Source organism: Mytilus trossulus, chromosome 13 (assembly GCF_036588685.1).
Source record: "Mytilus trossulus isolate FHL-02 chromosome 13, PNRI_Mtr1.1.1.hap1, whole genome shotgun sequence".
In the NCBI taxonomy this organism is placed as follows: domain Eukaryota; kingdom Metazoa; phylum Mollusca; class Bivalvia; order Mytilida; family Mytilidae; genus Mytilus; species Mytilus trossulus.
In genome coordinates this window covers 55,669,452-55,688,459 of record NC_086385.1, presented here as the reverse complement: position 1 = coordinate 55,688,459, position 19,008 = coordinate 55,669,452, and the positions used below count along the sequence as shown (strand labels likewise).

Here is a 19,008-nt window from a genome sequence, read left to right as displayed (position 1 = left end):
CGCGAGCCTTTCCCTAGTCAGGAGCCTGTAGTTCAGTGGTTTCGTTTGTTGCTGTATGTCATATATGTTTTCATTTATTATTCTGTTATTTTTCTCGCAATTTAATTGCTTTACATTTGACATTACGGGGTATAACATAGCGTACTATGTACCATGCTTCTATCTCATCGTTGAAGGTTGTATTTGAACCCCTGGTTTCTTATTTCAACATCATTTTGTGTCTGCTCAAGAGTTGTCTCATTGGCAAACATAACAATTTGCAAAAAAAACAACCCAAAAAAAACTCTCTTTTTTAAATGATTGTTGATGGAGTTTTTCTATCGTGATTGGATCACTATTGAATAAGTTTTGTGATAGGTATGCGATGTATGTGTACAAAGTTTTTGCGACTGTATCCCAATTATTGTCAAAATAACCTATTTTGTCTATTTCGATCGTTTGCCCAAGTGCCTTAGCTGTATTTGGCAAAACATTTGGGAATTTTGGTCCTCTTAAACTTCGTACTTTATTTGGCCTTTTTCACTTTTTGAATTCGAGCGTCCCTGATGAGTCATTTGTAGACGAAACGCACGTCTGGTGTATATACTAAATTTACTCCTGGAATCTATGATGAGTTTATTTGACAATATGACGAAACATACAAGTGGGAGGTTTCTAGCTGCCTATTAATTCATTTTTGTTCGCAAAATACCTGAACTAAATACAAAGACAGGGATATTTGTTTTTGTCTTGTTTCTTTAATTGATAGTGTTTGATTTTGTAATTTTTTTGAATTTTTCTTGTTTGGTTTTGTCTTGGAATTCGGATTTTTTTATACTTATTTGTGTTCGCGTTTAATTTGAAGATTTTTGTGCTACAGTCTTTTTTCTTTTGCTATGAATGATCTCTCTCATTTACAATATATTTTCAGTTATAAGTGTAGAGTCAAAACTCATTTACAATCTGACCTGTATTTGTCTACATTTGTTTAACTTGTACATGGTCTAAACTAAAGTTGTTCACTTTTTTAATTGGTTTGTTTTTATAATTTAAAAACCAGTAATTACTTGGCTGAAATTCGTCTGCAAATTTGACTGGATAGCCTTAAGGTATAAAATGTAAATAAATTTGTAAGTGAGTGAAACCTGCTCACACTGTTATATTATATCCTTATTATTTGATTTAGATTGTTCGAGTTAGACGTTAAATTTTCAGTTAGAGAAATTCGTAATTTTGAGTTAGATAGTTTTTTTAACACAATGGCCGATCGCCCTAGAAGAGAGGGAGCGGGACATAACTACAAAAGCTTAGCAGAGTATGGGCTTCCAGGTGTAGGTGAAGTCGAAGCCGAAGTAAAACCCAAAACTCCAAGCAGCGCCCGTAGAAGGTTAGAGGCCGCACAACTGTTAGACAGATCGTTCAACGAGGAAGACGAGAGTGATGAAGAGCTAACACAATTGAGAAAGTCGTTCCAAGAAGCCGGGGAGAGTTTGAAAAAGCAAAAAAGAGAAAATGAGAAACAGCGTCTTCGGGTGGAACTTAAAAAGAAGCAGGATGAGCTAGAGCAGGAGAAAGGTGAGATAGTTTATGAGAAAACTAAGAATAAGAAGGTTACTAAGACTCGGACAAAAAAGTCTGATATCGTTAGTAAAACTGACAAAAAACACGATTCAAAAAATCAAGATAAGCTAGTTGCTGACACAAGCAAACCAGATGAGGCTGTTAAGCTAGACGATTTGAGAAAATTTGAGTTTTTAAATGAGTTGGTTGACAAAAAACTTTCGAAGCTAGGTTTGATTGAAAAATCAAGTGATTCGAGTTCAGATTCTGAAGACAATACTATACGACGTAGTGAGAAAGCTATTATCATTTCGAATAGCTCTGATTCTGATTCAGATTCAGACAGTTCTTTAAAGCGTAAAAAACACAAGAAATCAAAGAAATCAAAGAAAACAAAATCAGGTATTAAAGCAAAGTCTTCGGATAAGGTTAAAACTCAGTTACTTTGGCCTCAGAGTGCCTTACAATATGAATATGTTAATGAGCAGGTGTCCTTTAATAACTTAGACATGAAGCTATTTACAGCTGGGGAGCTGGAGATTATCACCCGAGCAGATATTTCTGAGATTGAACGAAAGGGTCGCTTAAATTTGTTGAAAAAGATTACGTACTACAGTCAGATTTATTCTTGGAAAGGCCTTTTAGCCTTTTACGCAGCCTGGTTAAGGAAAATTGAACTCGGACAAAATAAATGGTCTGATGATCCTTCTGTTATCGAGCTTCCTATTTTAACACCATATGTTTTATCAAAATCAAAATTTTCAAACAGCTCATTCAAAGTTGAAAGTAAAGATGATACAATTTGGTTTTGTACATTATACAACAGAAATCGATGCACTTATCATGGTTCTCATCAGACTTCTATTAGAGGTGTCCAGCGAACAGTTCAGCATATTTGCGCTGTTTGTTGGAAGAAAGATAGAAATAAACTTTACCACCCAGAATGTTCCAGTTCTTGTCCTCAATTTCCTCAAAAGAAGGAATGACTAGGTAAAAACATTTCAGAACTAAACCCTTCAGCAGAAGTTTTTTATCCGGAATATATGCGTCGCCAGAGCAGCGATGTTTTCGCTTGTTCTCATGTTCTTATCGATGGTAGGCGTAGTAAATATTGTAAAACTAAAAACGAAGAGAAGGATAAAAGATCTGATGAATTATCGAATAAAATTTTAGAGGAGTGTACTATTTGTTCTGATTTGATTTCTGATATGCATTGGTTGCCTATTCAGGATAAATTTATCTCAGATCACGAAATTATTTTTAGCTCGAATATGTATAATTATGAAGGTGTTCGCATACCATTGGATACTCATTTGAATATTGATTTTTTCAAAATTATGCTCTCGGATTACCATGACAGAGATATATGCGCTTTACTAGAGTTTGGATTTCCTGTTGGTTATGATTATAAAAAACATATGCATGGTGCTTCTTGTACGGTACAAAATCATAAAGGGGCGATACAATTTTCGAATGACATTGATAAATATCTTCGAAAAGAAATAGAAAAAAAGGCCTTATTGGGTCCTTTTCATTCGAACCCATTTTCTCACGAAATCATCATTTCACCTCTGAACAGCGTTCCTAAAAAAGATACTGTGGAAAGACGTGTTATTCTGGATCTTAGTACTCATGGAGGTGGGGGTGTCAATGGTGGTATAAACAAGGATTTATATTTAGGTGAAGAAGTTCATTTAAAGTATCCAAACGTTGATGCTTTGGTTGAAATTATTAAAAGCAAGGGTCCTGGTTGCCTTTGTTTCAAACGGGATTTGAGTCGTGCTTACCGCCAAATAAATATAGATCCACACGATGTTCATTTAGTAGGTTACCGCTGGAGAGACCATTTGTATTTTGACCGTGTGTTATCTATGGGTCTATGTTCAGCAGCGCAAATTTGCCAACGTTTTACCAATGCAGTCGCATATATATTTAGATTAACAGGTTTTGACATTATTAACTATCTTGACGATTTCGCGGGTGCAGAAACGTCTGAAAACGCCTTAATAGCTTTTAAGGAGCTGGAAACTTTATTTTTGTCTTGTGGTATAGAGGAATCTACTCATAAGGCCTTCTCACCATCTCATAGAATGGAATGTTTAGGTATTATTTGCGACACAGTCAAGTTAACTTTAGAAATCCCTGACGATAAATTAAAGGATATTCGAAGTATTCTTGGATCGTGGGAGGGTAGACAATCAGCTAAACTAAGGGATATACAGTCCCTTATAGGGAAATTGAACTTTTTAGCAACTTGTGTGCGTCCTGGAAGGGTCTTCATGTCTCGTTTACTTAACTGGTTACGTGAGGTATATAACAGAAAGGGTTACATTTCTATTCCGTCGAGCATTATCAAAGATATCGTATGGTGGCAGAAGTTCGTCCCGTTATATAATGGCATCTCTATGATGTCATTGGAAGAGTGGTCTAAACCAGATGAAATTTTCTCCTCTGATTCATGTATTACTGGTTGTGGTGGATGGTTCAGCGGTCGTTTTTTTTCACAGAACCTTTCCAAATTTTATCCTAGAATATAACCTTCACATTAACTGTCTGGAGTTATTGGCAATTGTAATTTGTTTAAAGCTCTGGGGTCAATTTTTCAAGGGCCGAAAAATACGAATCTTGTGTGATAATCAAGTGTCGGTTACAGTGATAAACACAGGAAGATCCCGAAATGAGTACTTACAAATGTGTCTGAGAGAAATATGTTACTTATGTGCACTATCAGAATTCGAGGTGCGAGCATGTCATGTGCCCGGAAGTGAGAATAGAATCAGTGATTATTTGTCTCGTTGGCATTTGTCTGATTTGCATCGAACTCAATTTTTTAACTCTGTTTCCTCGAATTTAGAGGAATTTGAAGTTGAAGACAGTCTATTTGCTTTTAGTCACAGTTGGTAGTTTTTATATATTTGCATATATATAATTCCTTTTTTCAGATGCTCAGTTTAAACAGTTAGAGAAAGATGTTAAAACGTCTACTAAGTCTGCGTTTGCAGTAGGAACTCAGAAAAATTTAGTTTCACAATGGAGAGCCTTTTTGCTCTTTTGTTTTTATTTTGATGTTGCTCCCATTCCTGTCACTTTTAAAACGATTAGCTGTTATGCGCAATTTTTAAGTCGATCATTCAAATCGACGGATTCCATTAGGAATTATATCAATGGTGTAAAAATTATGCATTTTTATTTAGATCTTCCATTTCCCCCTTTAGATAATTTTGAATTTAAGTTGTTAATGGCGGGAATTTCTAGAGTCAAACAACACTGTCCTAGACAAGCTAGGCCTATTACTCCCGATTTGCTAAAAGAGATGCTTAATTTTTTAGACCTTGATAATTGTACAGATATTGTGTATTGGTGTTTATTTTTATTTGCCTTTTTTCTTATGTCTCGTAAGTCTAATTTAGTGCCAGATTCTGTAGATTCTTTTGATTGTAAAAGACAACTTACTAGAGGCAAAGTTTTTATGCATGAAAGAGTAGCTATTGTGGTATTTGAATGGACTAAAACTATACAATGTGGTGAACGAATTTTAAAAATACCGTTGGTCAAAATAGATGATTCTATTTTATGTCCCGTTACTGCATACAATAGAATGTGCCGCATGATTCCTGCTCCTGAAGAATCTCCTGCTTTTGTTATCAAGAGAAATGCTAGTCTTAAAACAGTGACATACAAACAGTTTCAATATAAGCTTAAGCGTATAATTTCATTGACTGGGCGAGATCCTCGCCTTTACTCCACACATTCTTTTAGACGGGGAGGTGCGTCATTTGCCTTTCAGGCTAGAGTTCCTAGTGAACTGATACAGCTGCACGGTGACTGGGCAAGTGATGCTTATAAGCTATATTTGAATTTTACTATGCAGGAAAAAATATCTGTTGCAGAGTCAATGGCCAAACTTTTATAATATTTTTTCAGACTTAACCAACAAACATGTACTGGTGTTATCCGATTCAATCTGTAAACATTTATCTGGCATTTCTAACATGGACCTTCAAGCTTACAGTGGTGCTCGTATTTCCACTATTAAGAAGAAACTGGATCAAGGTGAAATAAACTTGAGTAACTATTCATACTGTCTTATTCATGTTGGAACTAACGATGTTAGAGACTTTTCTGTAGATCGAATCATTGCTGATTTTAGAGAGTTATTTGTAAAATTTAAATCTTTGTCTCCGCATATCAAGCTTTATATATCTTCTATTTTACCAAGACCTGTAGATTTTGATTTAACTGGTTTTAAATGTGCTAATATTAATAAGCAATTACTTTCTGTATGTTCTAAATATAACATTATTTTTATAAAATCATATAAAAGGTTTCTTGTAAGAGGGCGTCCTATTAGGTCTCTTTTTGCCTTTAAGGACGGAGGGTTGCATCTTAATGAAGCTGGTCTATACGAGCTTCGCAGATGCTTTCAACATGTTATCAGTCATATATAATTTGTATTATGTATTTTTTGTTGTATGATAATCACCTTATGGTTTGTTTGTATGCTTTGTATATTGATAGGGGGTCATCGATGTTAATCTTATAAGGGAGCAATTTATCCCTTAGGATTTTGATCTTACAAAGAAGTGTACTATTCTTTGGGATCATAAGCTTACTTGAAGTTAGTGCACTTACAGGGGAGTCCGTCATATTCTCTGAGTGTGTTGTATAAAGGAAGTTTCTTATTCCTTTTTATTCAACTGAAACTTACAAGGAAGTGTTTCATTCCTTGGGTTTCAATTCTTCTATTTGCGTGTGTGTGTGTAATTTGTGTTTGTTAATCTTTTTTGGCGGGTTGTTTGGCGCATTTTGTTATTTCTTTTAGGCCCGCTTTATTAAGATTATTCGTATGTGTATCTTTTGTATTGTATTATATGAATATTTTGTGCGTAAATTATATTTATTTATGTATCTTATATGTTAATTCAAGCTGCCAAAATTAAACTATTACTGGTTTATATCTTCTTTATTTGAAAGCCCCCGTAATTGGTTTGTTTTTATAATTTAAAAACCAGTAATTACTTGGCTGAAATTCGTCTGCAAATTTGACTGGATAGCCTTAAGGTATAAAATGTAAATAAATTTGTAAGTGAGTGAAACCTGCTCACACTGTTATATTATATCCTTATTATTTGATTTAGATTGTTCGAGTTAGACGTTAAATTTTCACCCACCCACCCAAACCCATTTTACAAAATTGAAGTTTGCTATTTGAGTGAGCAGTTGTAGAGTTTTCGCATTTTGGGCGCATTTTGTTATTTCTTTTAGGCCCGCTTTATTAAGATTATTCGTATGTGTATCTTTTGTATTGTATTATATGAATATTTTGTGCGTAAATTATATTTATTTATGTATCTTATATGTTAATTCAAGCTGCCAAAATTAAACTATTACTGGTTTATATCTTCTTTATTTGAAAGCCCCCGTAATTTTAAGGATACAGTGTGGTTTTAATTAGTCCAAGCTTTTCATAAATTGGTTTGTGCACAAATCAGGCCGTTTTGGTTTTTTCGCTTGAATTGTTAAAAATATGTCGTTTAAGACCTTTTATAGCCGACTAAACTGTATAGGTTGTGTCAATGTTTTAGGCTCTACGGTGATTTACAATAGTCATAAGCTTTACGTGCAATGCCTATAAGACGGGTTACGGAGAACCTCAATGCCAAAATACGCATGAACATGAACAAATAGTCAATTTTGAAAAATAGAATAGACTGTTTTCAGCTTTTTATATTATGGAATGAATATTTTAAATAATGAAATGGACTGCTGCAAACATGAAAACATGGTCAATTTTGAAAAATAAATTAGACTGTTTTCAGTTTTTATTATCATGGAATGGACTGCTGCAAACTTTCAGCCTCCAATTATTGATATTCCTGATACGTCATTCAAAAGGTTTTCAATAGAAGATATGAATGTATATAGCTCATATTTTCCGTAAAGCATAAAAGAGGAGTACGTTTACGGATGACCATTATGTCGGAATATGCGAGAAAAATGAAGACATAGCTTCAATGATGGAATGGACTTATATGACATCTCAACTTCGAATTATAGAGAAACTGTGTACACATTTAGAAAAGAGGGACGAAAGATACCAATGGAACAGTCAAACTCATAAATCTAAAACAAAATGACAACGCCATGGCTAAAAATGGAGAAAAAAAAACCAGAAAAAACAATAGTACACATGACACAACATAGAAAACTAAAGAACAAACAACACGAACCCCACCAAAAACTAGGGGTGATCTCAGGTGCTCCGGAAGAGTAAGCAGATCCTGCTTCACATGTGGCACCCATGTCGAAATATCGACAGAGGAGCAAAAATGTAAATAATCAATATGTATCGCAATGTCCATTAGCGGTGTCACAGAGGAGCAAAAATGTAAATAATCAATATGTGTCGCAATGTCCATCAGCGGTGTCACAGAGGAGCAAAATGTAAATAATCAATATGTGTCGCAATGTCCATTAGCGGTGTCACAGAGGAGCAAAAATTTAAATAATCAATATGTGTCGCAATGTCCATTAGCGGTGTCACGAAGGAGCAAAAATGTAAATAACCAATATATGTGTCGCAATGTCCATTAGCGGTGTCACAGAGGAGCAAAAGTGTAAATAATCAATATGTGTCGCAATGTCCATTAGCGGTGTCACAGAGGAGCTAAAAAAGTAAATAACCAATATGTGTCGCAATGTTCAATAGCGGTGTCACAGAGGAGCAAAAATGTAAATAATCAATATGTGTCGCAATGTCCATTAGCGGTGTCACAGAGGAGCAAAAATGTAAATAATCAATATGTGCCGCAATGTCCATTAGCGGTGTCACAGAGGAGCAAAAATGTAAATAATCAATATTTGTCGCAATGTCCATTAGCGGTGTCACAGAGGAGCAAAAATGTAAATAATCAATATGTGTCGCAATGTCCATTAGCGGTGTCACAGAGGTGCAAAAATGAAAATAATCAATATGTGTCGCAATGTCCATTAGCGGTGTCACAGAGGAGCAAAAGTGTAAATAATCAATATGTATCGCAATGTCCATTAACGGTGTCACAGAGGAGCAAAAATGTAAATAATCAATATGTGTCGTAATGTCTATTAGCGGTGTCACAGAGGAGCAAACATGTAAATAATCAATATGTGTCGCAATGTCCATCAGCGGTGTCACAGAGGAGCAAAAATGTAAATAATCAATATGTGTCGCAATGTCCATTAGCGGTGTCACAGAGGAGCAAAATGTAAATAATCAATATGTGTCGCAATGTCCATTAGCGGTGTCACGAAGGAGCAAAAATTTAAATAATCAATATGTGTCGCAATGTCCATTAGCGGTGTCACGAAGGAGCAAAAATGTAAATAATCAATATGTGTCGCAATGTCCATTAGCGGTGTCACAGAGGAGCAAAAGTGTAAATAATCAATATGTGTCGCAATGTCCATTAGCGGTGTCACAGAGGAGCTAAAAAAGTAAATAACCAATATGTGTCGCAATGTTCAATAGCGGTGTCACAGAGGAGCAAAAATGTAAATAATCAATATGTGTCGCAATGTCCATTAGCGGTGTCACAGAGGAGCAAAAATGTAAATAATCAATATGTGTCGCAATGTCCATTAGCGGTGTCACAGAGGAGCAAAAATGTAAATAATCAATATTTGTCGCAATGTCCATTAGCGGTGTCACAGAGGAGCAAAAATGTAAATAATCAATATGTGTCGCAATGTCCATTAGCGGTGTCACAGAGGAGTAAAAATGAAAATAATCAATATGTGTCGCAATGTCCATTAGCGGTGTCACAGAGGAGCAAAAGTGTAAATAATCAATATGTATCGCAATGTCCATTAACGGTGTCACAGAGGAGCAAAAATGTAAATAATCAATATGTGTCGTAATGTCTATTAGCGGTGTCACAGAGGAGCAAAAATGTAAATAATCAATATGTGTCGCAATGTCCATCAGCGGTGTCACAGAGGAGCAAAAATGTAAATAATCAATATGTGTCGCAATGTCCATTAGCGGTGTCACAGAGGAGCAAAAATTTAAATAATCAATATGTGTCGCAACGTCCATTAGCGGTGTCACGAAGGAGCAAAAATGTAAATAATCAATATGTGTCGCAATGTCCATTAGCGGTGTCACAGAGGAGCAAAAATGTAAATAATCAATATGTGTCGCAATGTCCATTAGCGGTGTCACAGAGGAGCAAAAATTTAAATAATCAATATGTGTCGCAATGTCCAATAGCGGTGTCACAGAGGAGCAAAAATGTAAATAATCAATATGTGTCGCAATGTCCATTAGCGGTGTCACAGAGGAGCAAAAATGTAAATAATCAATATGTGTCGCAATGTCCATTAGCGGTGTCACAGAGGAGCAAAAATGTAAATAACCAATATGTGTCGCAATGTCCATTAGCGGTGTCACAGAGGAGCAAACATGTAAATAATCAATATGTGTCGCAATGTCCATTAGCGGTGTCACAGAGGAGCAAAAATGAAAATAATCAATATGTGTCGCAATGTCCATTAGCGGTGGCACAGAGGAGCAAAAGTGTAAATAATCAATATGTGTCGCAATGTCCATTAGCGGTGTCACAGAGGAGCAAAAATGTAAATAATCAATATGTGTCGCAATGTCCATTAGCGGTGTCACAGAGGATTTCAATGCGAGAACATTAAAAATAACTTATAATGTTTATATGTTATCTTATAGTTCGTTTTGCATTGTGTTTTTTTTTTGCACTTCAGTGCTTCTGTTGTTTCGTTGTTTTCCTCTTATTGTTGCTATGTTTCCCTCGGTTTTAGTATGTTACCCGGATTGGTTTTCTCTTAATCGATTTATGACTGTAGAACAGTATACTACTGTTGCTTGCATTTCAGGACTATTGTGACCCTTTAGAAAGTGTATTAATTGAGTCCCAAATGGTTGTAATAAATATGTGCCGCAATACCCATTAGAAGGACAATTGTTTACATTTAAGCTAATAATATTTAGAAAGGGTCACCATTCGCAGGTTTTGTAACGAATTGTCATCAAAAGCTATGTGACACTATTTCAAGTAAACTGTAATTTAAAAATGCAAAAGTGTTAAAAAGTTTAAATCTGACAAAGATAACTTCTAAGCATTGCTCAGCCATGTTTATAAAAAAACATTTCGTGTTCAGATCTACTGCTTAAATCTCTGGTTATAATGTGTTCCATTCGTTCGTTGTACGTACAAACACTTTTGATGAGTATCTAACATGACGAAATCACCAGTAAATCCTGTATATCATCATGCTACATCCAAAACATACGTCACTAACCACAAAACAAAACAATTGAAACATTGATTCAATACAGTTTTAGTGCATTCAAACCAATATAGGTTTGAGTTGAAACACACAATATTTCTAAAGAGTAGCCGATGTACCGTTTTCTTTGTTTATGAGAGGTACATGTACCATTTGATAAATTCGACATCGGATTGAGTTTGGATAAATATGAAGATCAGACGAATTTTAACAGTACATTATTGTTAAGTCAAAAGACTTCAAGATACATCAAAATACAAAACCAAAATGACGTATTTAAATTATTAAGAATATAAGGTTCCAATACACAAACTTGACCAAAGGTATATTTGTAAATTATTTTCGATTCTCTATGGTCACATTTTTCTGAAAGAAACAATTTTTTCCACGACCTTACTTGTTATATAATTGACAGTACTAGAATAAAGCATGTTCCCTGTCTATGCTGGATATTGCTGGATTTCAATTATTCTATATAATGCCCAATGTAATAAATCAAAGTCATACTATTTTGTTGTCTTAATGGAATGATAATTTTGTTGCTGTCAAAAATCTTATATTTTGAGATATTTCCCTTTGTTATAGTATTTAGTAAAACTAATATATCCATATTAGACCGTTGGTTTTCCCGTTTGAATGTTTTTATACTAGTAATTTTGGGGCTTGTTGTTCGGTGTGAGACATGGCTCCGTGTTGAAGGCCGTACATTGACCTATAAGGGTTTACTTTTTTTTTAAATTGTTATTTGGATGGAGAGTTGTCTCATTGGCACTCACACCACATCTTCCTTTATCTATGTGTATCATGTATAATATGTGATCAAAATCGACTCCTGTTTCAAAGTCTTTTTGTATGAAAATGAATACACGGTACTATTTTTTTAGAAACAACTTTTTGTAATTAGCTCTCAACAAAAATTAAAGTGTTTTGTACATGTATTTATTTCTTTTAAAAGTTACACTGTGTAAAACAAACCAGTCAACATTTTGACAGTTTCTGTCTAACATTCTACAAAAATAATTGCTTTTCTCGAATTACAATAATGCAAGCCTATAGCAAATGTCAATAAACCCTTGCGATAATTCTCCATTCGTTCCTATGTGACCATGTGAAATTTCTGTCACTTTCTAATTGATCTTGATTTTTAATGACATTTGTAAATTGTCCGCCGTCATCCCAACCTATCCTGAACATGCTATAGTAGAACCTGTTTGAAATTGTCTATCTTTTTAACTTCAAAGCATTTTTTTTTAATTTGACTTCAGCATAAGATTTGTGTATATTTTTTTTTACAAGTTTCAAAAAAAAGATAGGAGAAATAAAAACTCATTATGTACTCATTGTAACAACATATGAAATAATTATCAGTTTTTATCTATGCGTCATTTGTGACATAAAAGAGGGACAGTCAAACTCATAAATCAAAAATACACTGACAACGCAATGGCTAAAAATGAAAAACAAAAATCCGACAAACAATAGTACACATGACACAACATAGAAAACTAAAGAATAAACAGCACACACCGAACCAGAACTGGCTCCGGGATGGTAAGCAGATCCTGCTCCACATGTGGCACCCATCGTGTTGCTCATGTGATATATCCGATATCATTTATTAAACGGTTATTCCATAACGGTCAACCAACTCGTGATGGCGTCCGTAAAATTTACGAAGGTGTGATTTCAACTTCACCCTTCTGAACTCTTGGTTAAATCGCTTCCTTAAAAGCAGCAACCCTCTATCAAAAAAATCATGATCGGCAATGCAAGCACGGGAATATCGTATCAATTGGGAAATATATACCCCGTATGCAGGTGCTGCTAGAATGTTGCTACTCAGAAATGGAAAGTTCACAATTTGAAAGCTGAAATCATCTTTGTCGTAAAGTTTTGTTTTCAACCGACAACCATAAATCATGAATGACTGAATGATTCAGGTGTCCGCAATAAAAACAAATATGGTAAGCATGAACAAAATGTTTTTAAATGTGTGTTCTTTATTTAATTCAAGTCATCTAAAAAGGGGGATACATTTTATTATGATTGAAAATTGATACAGACATATTATATGTTACATAAAATTATTAAAAATGCTAATGCAATCATCAAAATATTATTTTCTTTTATATTGATACATGTTATATGATACTATGATGAAAATATCAATTGTCAGCATTAAATCATGAAAATACAGTTAACATAAAACTGGTCATCGGTTGTTGTTGCAACCTATATGCTAAGCAACCAACATTATGCCATTTTTGTTTGTTTATCAAGTTAAGCAAAAGTGTGAGGTTTGAAAAAAAACATGACCATCTGCGCCATACACCATCTGTAAGATATTAAATAGTTATTGCAGAGAACCAGTATTAACTACTGATTTAGGAGTCAATTAAAAACATTACGCTTATGCCTTCGATAATTGTGATCAACGAACGTTTGTCGTATATAAATTTCGATATCATCGAGTTCAAAAAGCATTCTTTATTGCTTGTTAAATAAATAATACACGTGATATAAAAACGATTTGAGGTGAAAAATTTATATACATAAAAATATATCTGCGCCCTCGTACCCATGAATGCATCTAATCGGTGGTTATATAAGACCATCATAATTTTCTCGATAGAGGGTTGCTGCTCACAACGAAGCCATTAAACCAAGAGATCCGAATGTTGAAGATGAAAGCATCCCTTCGTAAATTTTACGGACGCCATCACGAGTTGGTTGACCGTTATTGAATAACCGTTTAACATACTATATGCGGGAATTTCTCGCTACATTGAAGACCTGTTGGTGACCTTCTGCTGTTGTTTTTTATTTTGGTCGGGTTGTTGTCTCTTTGACACATTCCCCATTTCCATTCTCAATTTTATATCGGATATGTTCCTATCGTGAAAACGTTAATCCCTTCCCTTTCACGAATGTGACCTACTGAATTAGACTATTTACTGGATTTCTTATCACTTAATCATTACGACGGGTGCAACATGTGGAGCAGGATCTTCTTACCCTTCCGGCGCACCTCATAGTACCTCAAGTGTTTGATGGGGTTCGTATTGCTTATTCTTTATTATGTCTATGGTGTGTCATGTGTACTATTAGTTGTCTGTTTGTCTTTCACTTTTTTAGCCATGGCGTTGTCAGTTTATTTTTTATATCTGAGTTTGACTGTCCCTTTGGTATCTTTCGTCCCTCTTTCAATAAAAGAACATTGATAAATGTTCCTGAAAATATTTTTTGAAGAACATAGAGAAATAATATTGAAATATTTTGTCTTTAGAAATATATAAATATCAGTAACAAATCATAAATAGCGATAAAAAAAAGGTACCAGGATTATAATTTAGTATGCCAGACGCGCGTTTCGTCTTCATAAGACTCATCAGTGACGCTCATATCAAAATATTTATAAAGCCAAACAAGTACAAAGTTGAAGAGCATTGATTTATAATGGTTGTTACGCATGTTAAAGATAATCTCGAGGACATTCTGCTACAACAAATAGAGTCAAATGAATTCCTACTCAAATCAAACATATAAGAAAGACGAATAACTACATGCACTTGCACAGCACTATTACTAGAACGAACAGCAAAAAGGAATGAGGGTGAAAATGGATGAAAATTGGAGAGTAGAGTTTTCAAGATTACCGGCTAAATGTTTATAAGGTAAATTGTTAAACAGCATTTAGTGCAATAAAGATGATTTAATTGTTTCAAAAAAACAAATAAATAAATGTTTATAAAACTGTTATACAAATATGTATATAAAATGTATAATAAACTAGATTATTATAATATCTAATGATCGTTCTAAATTTTCTTTACTACAATATAATAGTTGTCATGGAAAAGTTCGTATCTTTATATTATTAACCGTCCACACAGGAACTTGTCTCAGAATTTTTCTCCTGGTACCTTAACCTCAGATTTATATTTGTCCAGGACAAGAGTCTGTGACTATCAAACAGAACTTGCGGTTATTCGATGTTCAGTACTTTAGTACTGTGATTTTGTTTTACAATGAGCCGTGTTCTGAGACAAGTACCTGTGACCATCCACCAGAACTGTCTGTCATCCAATGTTCAGTACTTCAGTACTGTAATTTGGTTATATATACTATTTATGTTTCGGAATGATGGTGCACATTCTGTACATATTTCTGAAAGTGTTCTGCTCTACTTTCAGTGTTCAGGGGTAATTCAAAACCAAAGGTATAAATTGGTATTCGGATATATACCGCACCTGGTAGTTGTTTTTGTCTCAGTATTTTATAAACAATTTTCTTCTTATTTAGTTATCGTTGTTTAACAGTCAGTCAAGATTGTTAACATCATTTTTTAATGAATGTTATAAAACATGCGATGACAAGAGCTTTTTGTGAAAATACACGATACATAAAGAAATAAAATACGTGCAATCTAGATTTGTGTTACAGTTAACTTTGTAATGAGGTCGATAAAATAAAAGAAAAATATCAAATTTATAATATCATAATAGGATATTAGCAACTTCAAAATGCAAAGAGACATAAGGTTATTCAAAAACATTTCACACACGTAAGTAAATAGGCCAAAGAAATTAAATAGACTTGCTAGTTCTTATAATAAGTTATTAGCCTATGATGTTAGATACACAGTGCGCATAGTCTTATTACGAGGATTTATCGGGTCAATTAATTGCATAACGGGTGAGGCAAAGCCAAACCCGATAAGAATTATATTGACCTGATAAATTCCGTATTAGGACAAATGAACAATGTGTAACGAATTTATCCTGATTTTGTAACACTACATATTATTATATTCAAATTTAATACTAGGACAATATCAACCAAATATATTCTAGATATTTAATCTAAAACGGTTAAAAAAAAATATTTGGACTATAAAGCAACTTTTTTTATTAGGTCAACGGTAAAAGGGAGATAATTGTAATTGACGTAATAAATAAGGTAGATACTTCTTATTGGCGTAATAAAAGACTATTAGGACAATATCAGTCAATCAAATTGCGAGAAATTTCTCTCAATCAGGATAAAGTCATTTATCAGATGTTTTGTTTTGCCCTTCCAACAAAGTCCATCTTGTCAAATCTCTTTCCAATTCATGTGTCAACTCAACTCCTAGCAAATATATTGTGTTTCTTTCAAATATTAAAGCTCTTTCATAGCTGAAATCTCTTTCCAGGAGCTAAATATATCTTAAACATCTCATATTTCGAGGATAAGCTTATTTTTGCATTGGTCCTGCAGCCATCTTGGATGCTATAATCATATGATTAAAATTTATTTCACCTCAAAGAGGTTGATTAAGTTTAACGACAGTTTTAGCCTTTTTAACGCAGCGTTAAAATTAACGACAAGTTGAACAACACACTAATCATATGATTAAATTTAATCGAATGATTAAGAAATTTTTACGACGCGTTAGCACTAACGACAAGTTGAACAACAGACTCCAGATGTTTTGTTTTGCCCTTCCAACAAAGTCCTTAATAAACAGTAAAATCACAATAATACCAAACTCCAAGAAAAATTCAAAACGAAAAGTCTCTAATGAAATGACAAAATCTAAGTCTATTAGAATTCACCTCATGAAGACTTGTTTATTCACGTTTAAACTGATCTGTACATATATCATGTTTTACTTGTAACAATAATTAATATAATGTAAGGAATACCAATTAAGTTTTTAACTGTGAACTTTATAACACAACCAAATCACAAACATGTTTGTACATAACTATATTAGAGAGGACACCCACATTATATTCTTATTGAGGGGATACTAAACAGTATTTGACAAAACCTTTAGTAACTTTTGGTCCTCAACGCTATTTGACTTCGACCTTTTTTATGCCTCTTTAACTTTTTTTATTCTAGCGTCACTGGTGGTCTTTTGTAGATAAAACCCGCATCTTGAGCAAACACAAAATTGCAATCCTGGACCAGGTTATAAAAAGTATCGTAAAGAAAGGTATTAAGATATATCTTAGGAGAATCTTATGACCATGTTTTGACTATATTTGATAATGCCAGTACCAAGTCTAGAATATGACAGTTCTTGTCCATTCGTTTTTGATGCATTTGTATTTTAATTTTGCCATGTCATAATGGACTTTCCGAATTGATTTTCCTTTCAGTTCAGTATTTTTGTGATTTTACTTTTTTCATATATGTCATAGAATGTAAATCAAAGCTGTTCTTAAGTGAAATTTTAAAATTCGAAGTATAAAAATTGATACAATAAGTTGAAAGAGCACCACTTAAGAAATACATTAAGCTGAAATTATTGATAGGTAATAGAGGTCCTTTTTGATACATTTGAATTTTCAAAAATTGCGGGGAAAAAATGACTCGGACTTGTACCTTACAATTGCATTGGTCTTAAATTAAACAAATTTTTAAAAATCTGGTTAAAATTTGGAAAATGACTTTTAATGAGTTATTGAAGTTTTTTTTCCTTCTTTTAAGTCGTTAAAAATGATAACAAATGATATATAAGAATAAACTTGATAATGATTACACATCTGATTATAAACGATTTTTATCATTATTATAATGATCATAGAATAATTAGAAGGAATTAAAAGTCTAAGTTCATAAATTGTAGATTAAAATAAAAAGCTGGAACTTTTACATCTTTTTTAATATTTCTTGAAAAAAAATATTCGGATTATGAAATATTATGCAAACCTCTTTATTGACACATACAAATCATGCCAGGGATACACTCAATCAAAGGTGCCAATCAGGGACATTGATTCAACGGTACAACACAACAACAATCTTTGAATACGAGTTGAAAAAGATTAACTCGTCAAATTGATACAAAATTGAAATCTGACATAAGTAGATAGAACGTGAATATGTACATACATATCCTATCAACAAAACGACAAGAAGTACAGATCAGAGAGTACTCGCTGTTACTGACGGCTAGTTCTATGCCAACAACAACTAATACAAAGTTATGCCTTTGAGATTAAATCAACAATCAGTTAATCACACATCTAATGAGTTCCGTGTAGAGGCATTATAAACAGTCTGAAAATAACTTTTCTGCCATGCCAAGGTGTAACGGTATCGACAGATGGAAGAGCCATGGGTGTGCATGTGTTTATAACATCAATACTTAGTTTGATTTAATTTCCTGATAACAAAATACATATAAATATTAATAACAATAAATGTTCATGACGTACAAAAGTATACACAAGTATTCGATGATCGAGAATCTGAAATACTAATGTGAAAACGAGTCGCACATACATGTAGCTTGTAATCAAAGTTGAGGAAGATCTGATTTGTAGTTCCTCGACATAACGCAACTGAAATTACATAAGACGGACAAAACGAAGAGAAAGGAGACTGTTTCTGTTCAAAATTTGTCAATTGTCTAATTCCAAAATACTAGCTTCGTACTGTATGCAAAAACAAAACTGAGGTCAAGAGTAAAAAGATCCTGCTCCACATGTCTTACCAGTTCGGATGTTCGTATAAGTACAAAATCAATGATACATATATTTTGGTAAGTTACAACGGGGAAAATGACGAAATTGAAGTCACATCTGTGGAAGAAAAATCTCTGTACTCTTTTCGTTAGATAAACGAAGGGATGATTTCAACTTTCCTATCATGAATTCTTTGTATATAATAATCGCATTGTAAGCAGTACCCATATATCAAGAAAATAATGATAGAAAATACAAGCAAAATTTATCGTATTAATTGACATTGTTAACATTGGGTTGACGATCTCAAAAGAGAAAAGAAAGTCAAACATTATAACACTGCCTGCTGAACAGTAATTTTGTAACATAATTATATCAATGGTTTTTTAAACCCGATCTCATTCATATTCCGTGCTGTTTTTTACCGATTTATATAACCGTCAGTTTCGCCCTTATTTACTAACAGATATAAGTACACACGTGTCTACTACTGAAAAAAATAGTGCATTAGATCAGACGAGTGACCCTCAACCTTCGTCACGCAAAGTTTGCTCTTAATTAAATACAAGTTGAAAACAAAAAGTTTAAACTGTCCGATGTTCGGAAGTATAAAAAAATCAAACTTTCCAGGTGAAAAATCTTAAAAACTTGAAAATTCCTAATGTAAAAAATGTATATAATGTTGTGTTATTATGGCTAATTTTCTTCAATT

At 33.6% G+C, this 19,008-nt stretch overlaps 2 protein-coding genes across 2 annotated transcripts in view; both read left to right on the top strand.

Annotated features, from left to right (window-relative positions):
- The first annotated feature begins 1,238 nt into the window (after positions 1-1,238).
- On the top strand, positions 1,239-5,452 carry LOC134694499 (uncharacterized). Its single transcript, XM_063555511.1, has 2 exons — positions 1,239-1,554; positions 4,482-5,452. The coding sequence occupies exons 1-2, from the start codon at positions 1,239-1,241 to the stop codon at positions 5,450-5,452; spliced, it is 1,287 nt and encodes a 428-aa protein (XP_063411581.1).
- A 79-nt stretch (positions 5,453-5,531) lies between these two features.
- LOC134694497 (integumentary mucin C.1-like) overlaps positions 5,532-19,008 on the top strand; it is a 31,948-nt gene continuing 18,471 nt past the window's right edge. The window contains exon 1 of the mRNA XM_063555510.1: positions 5,532-5,592. Coding sequence (XP_063411580.1) covers positions 5,532-5,592 — 61 coding nt within the window. The remainder of the gene's footprint in view (positions 5,593-19,008) is intronic.